This window comes from Nicotiana attenuata, unplaced genomic scaffold (genome assembly GCF_001879085.1).
Source record: "Nicotiana attenuata strain UT unplaced genomic scaffold, NIATTr2, whole genome shotgun sequence".
NCBI lineage: Eukaryota > Viridiplantae > Streptophyta > Magnoliopsida > Solanales > Solanaceae > Nicotiana > Nicotiana attenuata.
The window spans coordinates 238,069-250,713 of record NW_017670744.1 but is presented as its reverse complement, the minus strand read 5'-3'; the positions used below and the strand labels follow the sequence as shown (position 1 = coordinate 250,713).

Below are 12,645 nucleotides of genomic sequence, written 5' to 3'. Positions count from 1 at the left end.
GAAAAGTGCCGATAAGTTGTTCTTTTATTAAAATGACTAAAATATCCTTAAAAACTTTACAAAAGATTATAAATTAAAAACTTTCTTTGTAAAGAAAAAGATGAACAATGAATATAGAATGAAGAGAAAGTTAGAAAATTTATTTTGGGAAAAATATTTTGTGAATTAGAAAATATTATTAAGGATAAACTACTAAAAACCTTGGTCAAACTAAAAGTGCTTATAAGCTAAAAAGTCATAAGTTGGGGGTGACCAACTTATGACTTATGGTTGATTTTAGATTATAAGCACTTTGGGTGTTTACCAAACGCGTAGATAAGCCAAAAGGTGCTTATAAGTCAGTTTGACCAACTTATAAGCTTAGCCAAATATCATCTCATACAATAGGCCAAGAAGAAAGAACATATGAACAAGATTTACCAAATTATAAAGTAAAATTATATGTTCTGCTTTTTCCTTCTCATCGCATCCCATCTAGGGCCATAATTCCCCAATAGTCTACTTGGTAGAATTACAGGATCACTGTCCTCTGTCAAACAATTAAGAGGAAATCCTGCCATTTCTTGCACCTACAAAAAAACAGTAGTAGTTACAATTTCCGATTACGCAAAAAGAAAAAGTACCAACCTGGAGAATTAAGTCTATGTATATTTTGGTGTAAACCCGTTGAATTCCCTACGCTTGAGCAAAAGTGCAAAAGAATATATAGGGAGTAGTATTCCTTTAAATTCCATTATTAGGTGAAGAAAGTTATTTTCAGTTTTGAAATTTGAATTAATGGAAAGAATACATTCACGATTTTCTGTTACCTGTTCATTATTTCCGTTAAGACTTTTAATTAATTATTAATACTGGCCAGCTTTTGTAACGGAGTGTCCACGTTCCGGCAGCCCTTTATCGGTGCAAAACAACGCAATTTTTGAGGTGTTTATGATAATTGAAAACATAAATGAACAAAAATAGAGGAAAAAAGCAAAAAACAGGAAAAAGATAAATCCCTGCTTTATATATAGATATGGATTGGGTTAGGATCCCCTCCAGTGATGTTTGGTCCAGTATTGTTCAATAGGGTATTGATTTTGTCACACGTGTCCTACATACTAATCAATGGACAAGATTTTTTGAACTAAAAAAGCTAGTTTAACCATGGTTTCTCCTCTCTCCTGTTTTACGTCCATGTAGTCAAGACTACCAAACATAATTTCTTTCGCTCCTTGCTAATGAATTATGAATCATGGTTCTTTTCTGGATCTGTTCACGTCCACTTTAGCATCGGTGAAATCACCTAAGGTTGCTTTCTTTCTGGGATGTCTGGATTGAGTTTAGTGGTTCGAAGCCATTTTAATTCTATCTCATGCATAGCCGCGAAACAAATTCATGTAGGACGTCATTTTTCATCTCACCAATACATTCGAAAAGAAAACAATTTAGGATCTCGAACAATAAAACATCGGACAAGAAATTGGTGGTTGTGGTGTTTATCAATCTTAATTTGAGCACATCAAATAAAAGTCTTCGACATGACAAGGAATGGTGGTGTACCCGTTTGATAAAAACAATTTACTGCCTCAGCCTCTTTGATTAATTGAATGAAAAGTGGGTGATTGAAGTATGAAACATTATCTTCTACTTGCCCTATTTTAATCGCCAGGTACCCTTTCGGGACATTGATAATTGGTATTTGCCTATTTCTTCCCTGGACTATTTTGAATAAGGCGAGGCAAGTGCAGATGTTTTTTTTTAGGTAATTCAAATATTATTAATTCAAGGCAGCAAATTACAAAAAAATATGGCTAACTCAGCCAGTATGAGTCACTACTACGTATCCCTTCTATACTCCCTGCCACTATTGCCTAGTTTACATTATAGTACTTCTATTGCCCCCCTCCTATATAAACTTGTATTGTAGAACATCTTTGAGTTTACCTACAGCTCTAATATTACAAATGTAGATAATTTCTCTCACAATGCTTTGTCTATCTCTATACACCTTCTTGAAAACTCTATGGTTTCTTTCCACCCATATGCTATATACTGTTTCAGCTAGAACCATTCTCAGCAGTTGTCCTTCAGCTGTTTTCTTCTTTGCTTTCCCCACAAACCAGCATAGTAACTGACTCCATGTATTAGCTGGTACTGGAATTTGTAGCCATTTGAATATGTCACACCATACTTCCATGATAGTAGAACAATTATAGAACAGATGATGATGGTGTTCTGGTTGACATTTGCAGAATACACATGTAGTATCCACGTTCATGTTCCATTTGCTCAGCCTGTCTGCCGTTAGCATCCTTTCCTGAATGATCAGCCACATAGAAAATATTGCTTTGGGTCTAGCTAAGTTGCTGAACATGACTGCTTTCCACTCTACCTTGTCTAATGCTCCCAGTTGTTGCAAATATAACTGTTTGATGACACTACCTTTGCTTCCTTATTTTCGAATCTGAAGACTTGGCCCTTTGATAGTCAGGATTTTTTGTACCATCCAGCTAGCTTGTTTAGCCTCCTTGATGCTCAATATAGGGTGCCCCTTTATATAGTACATATGCACCCATTTGATCTACAGTCTGTCATTTTTTGAAGCTAGGTCCCATTGTAGTTTGAGAATGGCTGCTTTGTTCCATTGCTTCAGGTTTATGATATTTAATCCACCTGCACTCTTTGGCCTGCAAACTTTTTCCCAAGAAATCAAAGCTCGTTTGATTATTTTATTTGTCCCTGACCATATAAAACTCCTGTAATAAGCTTCAATAGTTTTGATCACCTTGGTTGGAATAAGGAACATTTGAGACCAATAGGATTGAATTCCAAAAAGTACTGCTCTTATAAGTTGGATTCTTCCAGCATATGACAATTTCTTTGCAGTCCAGGAAGAAATTCTTGCTACAATTTTTTCAATCAATGGTTGCCATTGAATTACCTTCATTTTCCTAGTAGTTAGAGGGACTCCTAGGTATTTGAAAGGTAATTCACCTCGTATATAGCCCAACTGCTGAAGGATGTCTTCCTGTTCTGTGTCTATTACCCCTCCAAAGTAAACTGAACTTTTACTTAGATTAGCTTGAAGGCCTGAGGCTGCAGAAAAAATATCAAAGCACTGTTTCAGCATTGCCACAGAATGCTTATCCCCCTTAGCAAATAGTAACAGGTCATCAGCAAAACTCAAGTGAGTAATGCTTTATTTCTTGCATTTTGGGTGGAAGTTGAATTGCTTCTTGTCCTTCAGCTCTGTCAGTAGCCTACTTAGGTATTCCATGGCTATAGCAAATAGGAAGGATGACATTGGATCACCTTGTCTGAGTCCCTTTGCTGCATGAAAAGGCTCAGCCAACTCTCCATTGATCAAAATAGAGTAACTCACACTTTGGATACAAGCTGCTACCCATTGTGTAAATCTATGAGGGAATCCTAATCCTTCCATAACCTGTAGGACATAACTCCATTCCACACTGTCATAGGCTTTTTGCAGGTCCACTTTAATCATGCATCTAGGAGATATGTGCTTCCTTGAGTGGGCTCTAATCAGCTCATGGGCTAGTATAGTATTGTCTGCTCCTTTCCTTCCAGGTATAAAGCCAGCTTGTGCCTCATCAATTAGGTAGTTCATAACTTTCTGCAGTCTTGATGCTAAGAGCTTAGCAATGATTTTATACAGTACTGAGCAGCAGGATATAGGTCTATAATCTTTGATAGTAGCAGGATTAGATATCTTGGGTAATAGAGTGACAGTTGTGCAATTAATGACCCTGGGCATTTTTCCTGTTTCAAAGAACTCCATGATAGCTTCATAAACATCCTCCTTCATTATATCCCATGCTTTCTTAAAAAACACTGCATTGTACCCATCAATCCCAGGTGCTTTATCATTTTCAATAGCCTGAATACAGTCATCAACTTCCTGTCTAGTTATAGCTTTGATCAATTCCACAGATTGTTGTTGAGTTAGTTGAGGTCCCTTCTTCATTGTTTGCATATTCACAGCAGGTAGTTGATTAGCAGCCTTTCCCATAAGTGATTTGTAAAATTCTACAATCTCTCTCTTAATACTCTTTGGTTCTGTCAGTATAGTACCATTCAAAGCTGTTAAGATTGTAATGTTTTTCCTGCATGCTCTTTCTTTCATCACTGCAAAGAAGTATTTGTTGTTTCCATCTCTTGTTCTGATCCATTGGGCTCTTGATTTTTGCTGGGAAATCTTTTCTTCAATGATTGACCACTTCTCTAATTTTTCTCTAGCTGCCTTCTCCATCATCCTTAGTTGGTCTGTGTAGCCTTTCTTCATCTCTTGTTGACATTCAATTATCTCCCTTCTTGCTTGTTCAATTTTTACTGCTGCATCTCTGAAATTTTTGTTATTTAGATTCTTGAAATCTGCTTTCATTTCTTTCATTCTATTCCAGATGGTTACTAATTTGCAATGATGCTGTCTTCCTTGCCACCCTTTAGTAACTATGCTTTGGAATGCCTCATGATCAGCCCAAACATTCAAGAACCTAAATGGGATTTTAACAGAATTCCTTCTTTCAAATTTCAGAGACAAAGGAGAATGATCTGAAATGAATGGATCTCCAACTTCAACTGTTAGATGTCCAAACTTCATCATCCATTCACCATTTCCTAATGCTCTATCAATTTTACTTATTACTCTATCCACTCCCATTTGACCATTAGACCATGTAAAATAGTCTCCCCTCCAAGGGATATCAGTAGTCATGGTATCTGAGCAGAAGTCTGCAAAGTCCTGGATATCAGCCAATGTTACTTCCTGCCTTGATATTCTGTCTTGAGTAGTCTTGATTGCATTAAGGTCTCCCTATATGAGCCATGGTTGATTTATAGATTGAGCCAGTATCTTTAGCTTTTGCCACATTCCTTTCCTCAAGTCTGCACTGTTATATCCATATGCCACAGCCATAGCACAACACACATTAGTGCTAGTAACATTACAATGGATAAACTGAGCATCTTTAACCACTGCATCCACCTGCCAAATATTTGTGTCAAACATAATCCATATTCTACCATTTGCTGCTTGGTCATAGTTGTGCACAAGTTCCCAGTTATTTGGTATTTTAGGGGCAATTACAGAAGTTTTATGCTGTTTAACTCTAGTCTCTACAAATCCAGCTAGTGTTATATGTTTGTCTTTGATGTATTTAGCTAACTCCTTCTGTTTATGTCTTTGATTTTCCCCCCTTACATTCCACATAAGCATTGTCATTTAAAATGTTCATTTGTACCACCTCTATCTGGTGGTTGCCTATCCTCTTATCCCCCTTCTAGAATCCCAAATACATTTTTTGTGGTAATAGAAAAATTCATACCAATCTGTGCATTGCTAGAACTAGTAGCACTTTCATTTTTCCCCTTTGAATTAGTCTCTTTCCCATTCATCTGAGTATGCCCCTGTGCATTTGTCATTGCTGCCCTATTAGTTCTAGGGGATTTGTTTTGCTCCATACTCTGTGCAGGTTCCTTAGGAATAATCATAGCTTGCTCAGCAATTGTCTGTGCTACATTTGTGTTCTGTGTTATCTTCTCTTTACTTCTTCACTCTTTAGCTGGTTGTTGTGTCCTTCCAATCGTTTTCTGCATTTGTTTCCTTTGCATTTCCTCATTTCGTTTGCAAACATGCCCCATTTGTTGACAGTCAGGGCAGAACTCAGGTTGCCATTCAAACCTCACCACTTGCCGGTGTATCTTCCCCGATGGATCCCTCATTTTGACTTCATTTGGCAATGGTTTAGTTATGTTGACTTCAATCAGCATCCTGGCAAAAGATATTCTAGATTGCTTAGCTGTACATTCATCAGCAAATAAGGGAACTCCTATTGCACTTCCTAGCCTGCTTAGTGAATCCTTACTCCAGTATGTCATAGGTAAATTAGGAAAAGAGACCCATAGAGGTATCTCTTTAAGAAAAGTTGCATTAAACTCAGCATCTGGAGACCATCTTTTCAGGATGATAGGTCTATTGTTCATTGTGTAAGGTCCCCCATATAACACTTCTTTCAAATCTTCTTCCTCTGTGAACTTTGCTATGTAATATCCCCTGTCATGCCAGAATAGTTCAGAACATGTGGTAGACCAGTTTTGGCTTATGTACCTCTTCATGTGATTATACCCAGGAATTTCCCCAATAACAGCAACAATCAGAGAATGTTTCCACTTATCAGCTTCCTTTGTTGTCTCCTTAGGATCTAATTGAATAACTACATTTCCATCAACGATCGTCGGAGGAATGTAAGACAGAGCAAGGCCATTAGAAGCCATTCGATTCCTAGCAAACAAATTTGCCCATACCGGAGCTTCTGTATCCTTATTTGGTTCTGATTTCTGAGAATTTTCATTTGCACGTACAATTGTTTGAACTTTTTCTATGATCGTTACATTCGAAGATGAAGGCATGCAATCATTCAGAATTTTACTCTTTCCATTATCAACCTTTGTTGTTCTATTCTCCTCAATTACTTCTATATTTCTAGGATTATTCACAGTAGAACTGTTACCATTCATTTCTGCCATTGATGCTTCCGCTGGTGTCATCGATTGCGATTTTTGAGAGATTACTGATGTTGATGGAGATGAATTCGATGATAGGGAGCTTCCTAGAGCTAGGATCTGTGTTTTCCTTGGTCTTCCTGGTCCGTTCCCCTTGCCTCTCGCCATTGATAACCGCTTTCCCCGCCAAACGTAACCACCGCTTGGTGGAGATCGTCAATGGAGAAAGAGGGCGGTTTTTTTAAGTTTTTTCAAGTGCAGATGTTTGTTAAGAAGAGTCCTCTCTCCACCACCAAATAATTAATATTGATAATAAAAGAAATACTAATCACAGAGAGCAAAGAATGAAAAAACAATAAAGGCAAAAAGAATAGCTTGAAAAGGGTTAAATAAGAACCGCTGAGAGGAGAAATAGAACCATGGTTAAACTAGCTTTTTAGCTAATCAGATCTTGTCCATTGATTAGTATGTAGGACACGTGTGACAAAATCAACACCTTATTGAACAATACCGGACCAAACATCACCGGAGGGGATCCCAATCCATATGGATTTGCCTAATTTGATTTAATACTTAAGTCCTCACCTTTCGTTCTCTTTCCTATGATGTCTCCTTTTATATTAAAACTAGAGAAATTGTCCGCGCTTCGCGCGGTCACTATAAATGTCATTGAACAGAATAATTATTATAAATTCAATCCAGATAGTGGAGATAATTATTTTTTATTTAAATGCATATAAGAAATTATTCTATATATTGATTAAGTTACAAAAGATAATATTCTTGTTAGAAGTTGAGCTTAATGAATCTATCTTCTTATCAGATTTTTTTATGAATTTTAAGGAGACTTGTAGTAGTTTGTATGGGGCAGAGTTGTGCGCATATGGTTTTAATATTTGATTTTTTATATACATGAATGTGTACTTAGATATGCATTTGATTTTTTTTTCTTTTCACTAAATAGTAAAACTTTTAATAAACATGAAATAAAAAGTAAAGAAACTAAAAATAAAAAAGAAAATCCATTTGTTAAACTCAAGTCATTTACACTTTTTCCTAATTCTTTTTCATTGATCTAGTTTTTCTTTCCTTCTCAATTCCCTGAACACTCTACTATTTTTTCCCTGCCTTATACTTCCTCTACAATTTTTTATTCTTTCTTTCCTTTTTTTCTTTCTCTTTCCTCTTTCAATTTGCCTTATTAAATCTATTCTCTTGGCAATTATTACTATGCAAAAACCGGAAAGAGGGGAACTTTTTTTAAATTTCTTACCGCAGTCAATTAATTTTTGGAGTTACTATATGTACACCTTAAATAAAGGGAGGAAAAAGAATTAAATTGTATATACTTTTAATTGCGCAGATGCCAAAAACTGATAAAAATAATTGGCCATTTTAGTTCTAGAAAAGTGCCACGTTATATCTCCATAAATCAAATAATTGGACAGAATAAGAGAAAAAAGCCAAAAAGTGATAAAAATAATTGGTCATTAGTCTTGGAGAAGTGCCACATTATATCTCTGTAAATTAGATACAAATTATTCTTCACACAATAGCCAGTAATGTCCTAGTAAAACCCAATAAAGTATAAGAACTTTAGAATATATTTTCTACTCTATAAAAAAATAAAATATCACTAAAATAATACAAAGAGCTTTCATTGGATTGAAGAAAAATAAGAGGAGTGAGGATTCACCGGAGAAGCCGTTTCTGATTTATAATACTATACTTCCTTACCAGCTTTAATTTATGCATTTACTTCTTTAAGTCATTAAACCTGCTTATTTTGCCCAATTAAATTGAATCTCTTCCGCTCCCTTATTTAAGACTAATAATTAACGTATGTAGGGAAAGATGTAATTCAATTCCTAAATTTCCTCCTCTTCCCTTGTTTAAGACTCATGATAATTATGTGCAGGGAAAGAATTTTAAAAATTGAGATTGTATTGAAATAAGGATGAAAATTCAAAAAATCAAGAAAAAAGATAAATATAGATGCTGGGTTTTGGAGGTGCCACATCACTATTTCAACTCCCAGCTTTAGATTTATATATAGATATTACGAACCTGCCCGTAGTTTGTAAGGAACAAAAACATGATGTACTCCATTACGTTCATAAAAAACTGCATGTTCAAAATGAGTTGCAAGTAAGCAGACCAAAATACTGCAACTACAACTTAAAACATTAACAGAGTCAGTAAATCTCCATATAAATAATAATAATAATGTGATGATATGAATAATAGAAGCCTTCATAACTGGAATGGGAGGTCAAATGGGGTAACTGTCAGGTGTGAGTAGAGATGGCAATGAGGCGGGGAGGACGGTTTCAACCAGCACCGCCTCGCCCCGCATAACAAAACTTTTACTAACAGAGCTAGTTGTTTTCTTTATTTTAGGGCTTTTAAAATCAAGAATCAAAAGGATTATTAGAAAGAAAGTAAACCCAGAAAATTGAAGGAGTAAAACGTTTTGGATTATATCTGCTGACCATTTTTAAATCTTGTTAGGATTAGTTTCTGGACAAATATGAATTCAATTAAGTGAATTGGTTTTGCAGTAATAATGATGATATAAATCATAGACTAGTAATAATGATGATCAAAACTGTATGTTTAGCGGCTTAGCTGAAGAATTTTATAATCAGATTCTAAGAAAGATCAAATTACCCCAAAACCTGCAACCTGCGTTGACTTAAAAAAAAAAATATGTATTTCAACCCGCACCGCGTCCATCCACCCCGCCTCGCCCCGCCCCATTGCCATCTCTAGGCGTGAGAAAGAAGAGAAACAGGGAGATAGGGATATATAGTAAGCAGAATTATTTAATGCGAAGAATAATACGAAACCGTTCATCTCACATGGAAATATAGAAGAGAAACACATTTAACTGATCGGAGGTTATGGACATGAATAGTCATAACCCCCCGAACGAAGAGGTGTGAGTGAGTTACGGATTATGGTGTGAATTTTACAAATAATTAAAATCGAAAAATTGAATGAAAAAAATGAGAAAAAAGATAAAGAGGATTCCTACACAATAGAGATGCCACATCACCTCCCTCATGTCCCTCCTTCATATAGACATATAGATTTTCACAAGAGACCGTGAAAGAATAACACATGATATTATTTTAGTAAATAGAACACAGGAGATGTTTACAATATCCAAGACTTTTGGGCAACACAAGGATCATGATCTAAGCTTACTTCTTAACAGCATCATTTTACCTCCCAAAGGCGGTTAAAAAAGATAAAACGAATATCTTAACCCTATTTAAAATAATAAATTAAGAAGAAAAGAAAATTGGTTGAGATCAGGCAATTTAAGTGGAAAAGAATCGAAAAAGGCGTCACCTTTCTTAGATCTCTTTTATAATCATACAAGGGAGTACAAAACCCGTGATTTAAATTTTTACCCAGTTTAACCCACTTTGTATATAACTTGAAATTTTTTCCATTTCTTAGCCCACCTTTAAAGACTTACTTCTAATGTCCTTTTTCTTTTATTCTTCTTCTCCTTCATACAAAAAAAAATAAATAAATAAACTTCAATTGTTGACTCTATATAATAACGCAAGTATTATAACCTCAATTACCCGATCATATTCAAAAATTAAAAAAAATGATACAAAAGAATATGGGCATGTCGTTGAAATATTAATACTCAACAATACCATATATTATAAGTTATGACCATCTTAATACTCATCTTTTCAATTGAAGCGAGCACAGTTCTAAATAGAGCCGTCAATATGGGCTTGGCCCGTTGGGTCAGCCCAACCCAGCCCGTGATTTAGCAGGGCTGGGCTAAAATATTTGGAGCCCGTTTAAAAACGAGGCTTTTAAGCCCGGCCCGAGTAAGCCCGTGGCCCGTGAGGCTTGACTGAGGCCGGGCCGGGCTGGGCCGTGGGCCTAATAAAATATTTATTTAAAATATATAAAAAATAAAAAGTATATTGCCTTTAGAGATGGAAAGTCAGAATTGGATCTTTACTAAGAGGAACCAAAACTTGATCTTGAGAAGTTTCAAGAGATGGATGTTGTCATGTATTGGAAGGACCATTTTAGAAAATATCCCGATCTTTCAATGAAGGTGCGTGATGTACTTAGTATTCTTATTACCATTGTAGCATCGGAATCAACATTTAGCATCGGTGGTGTGTTCTTACAAAGTACAGAAGTTGCATTTATTATGAAAATGTCCAAACACTTGTTACTACTCGAAATTGGCTGCACAGGTTTTCCAAAACTCAAACTTGTAATATTTTTTTATGTGAATTTAAATATTATTAATTTTTAAAATTTAATTATTTTTAATATTTAACTAATTAATATTGCATATGAATTGTAGATGAAAGTGAAGATGCTAAGACAACCTTATCACAAGCGGATTCAAATGTGTTTGACGAAGATGATGTGTTGGATATACATCATGAACGTTCTCTTGAATAATTTGTTTTAAGTTTTGACTTTTAATGAATGAAATAGAGTCTTGTCTTTTACTTTTTTTTAGTATTTATTGTGATGTATTGGAACAATATAAAAAGTTATTAAGTCTTGCGAATTTTTTCCAACATGATACTTCTTAACTTTAAATAATTATCTTTTTTTAGGTTAGAACTTAAAGAAAAAATATAAAATTATATTTTTAAAAATGATGGGCCGGCCCGTGGGGGACCGCGGCCCACATAGGGCTGGGGTGGGCTGACCATGATGAGGCCCATCAAAATGGTGGGCTAGCCCAGCCCAGCCCGTCAATTGCTAAAGCCCACGTGGGCTGGGCTGGGCTAACCCGGCCCGGCCCATATTGACAACTCTAAATATAAGTGGCGATCTTTCAGCCGATGCAAGACTTAAATAAGGTGGCGATATTTCAGCCGATGTAAAGTGTAAATATAAGTGGCGATCTTTCAGCCGATGTAAAGTGTAAATAAAATAGCGATATTTCAGCCGATGCAAGATTAAGATAAAATGGCGATATTTCAGCCGATGAAAGATTAAAATGAAGTGGCGATGTTTCAGCCAATGCAAGATTTAAACGAAGTGGCGATATTTCAGCCGATGCAGGACTTAAATAAAATGGCGATATTTCAGCCGATGCAAGATTAAGATAAGGTGGCGATATTTCAGCCGATGTAAAGTGTAAATATAAGTGGCGATCTTTCAGCCGATGTAAAGTGTAAATATAAATGGTGATCTTTCAGCCGATGCAAGATTTAAATGAAGTGGCGATATTTCAGCCAATGCAGGACTTAAATAAAATGGCGATATTCCAGCCGATGCAAGATTTAAATAAGGTGGCGATATTTCAGCCAATGCAAGATTTAAACGAAGTGGCGATATTTCAGTCGTGCAAATGGAGGCAGAGCTTAGTCTCGGAAGGCGGGGTAGTAGCCTTATGCAATGCAAAGAGATGCAAATGGAGGTAAGGCTTAACCTCGGAAGGCAGAATAATAACCTTGTGCAATGCAGAGAAATGCAAATGGAGGTAGAGCTTAACCTCGGAAGGCAGAATAGTAGCCTTATGCAATTATGGAGACCGAGCTTAGTCTCGAAAGGCAGAATAGTAGCCTTATGCAATGCAAGAAATGCAAATGGAGGTAGAACTTAACCTCGGAAGGCAGAATAGTAGCCTTATGCAACTATGGAGACAGAGCTTAGTCTCGAAAGGCAGAATAGTAGCCTTATGCAATGCAAGAAATGCAAATGGAGGTAGAGCTTAACCTCGGAAGGCAGAATAGTAGCCTTATGCGGAAGCTGAGAGACGAGTAGTAGTAAAAGATTCTTAGCTGATAGCGGATAGCTGTTTGTTGATTGCGACATTGTGGCTGCTGGGGATATCGTGTATGGATAGTGGTTGTGAAGCGATAATTTCGGGAGTTGTATTCCTGAAAGTACGAGTGTGTAAATGGATTTGCTGATTTGTGACTTGGGTGCCTGCATCCAAAGAAAAATCGTGAGTTTTGTAAAGGGACCGGTTAGTTCGCGTTCCCGCTGGCTTCGCTTGACTGGCTCGGCTCTGTTTATGGTGATATTGTAGGTACCCTCGGGGCAGTGTTGTCAAACAAAGCGATTTCGATAATAAGCATACATGAGTTTTGTTAAAGGTATGATATATGTATATATATATTTAAAAAA

At 36.2% G+C, this 12,645-nt stretch overlaps 1 protein-coding gene across 1 annotated transcript; it reads right to left on the bottom strand.

Moving 5' to 3' along the window:
* Positions 1-437: 437 nt before the first annotated feature.
* LOC109242902 lies at positions 438-2,356 on the bottom strand. Its single transcript, XM_019409778.1, has 2 exons — positions 2,036-2,356; positions 438-569 (listed from the first exon to the last, which is right to left on the bottom strand). Exons 1-2 carry the CDS (start codon positions 2,354-2,356, stop codon positions 438-440), a joined length of 453 nt encoding a protein of 150 aa, XP_019265323.1.
* Between the last annotated feature and the right edge of the window lie 10,289 nt (positions 2,357-12,645).

Coding starts and splice junctions, on each gene's coding strand:
- LOC109242902 (XM_019409778.1), bottom strand. CDS start 2,356: ATGTTCAGCAACTTAGCTAGACCCAAAGCAATATTTTCTATGTGGCTG. Junction 570..2,035: donor GAATGGTTCTAGCTGAAACA/GTATATAGCATA, acceptor GTTTTTTTGTAG/GTGCAAGAAATGGCAGGATT.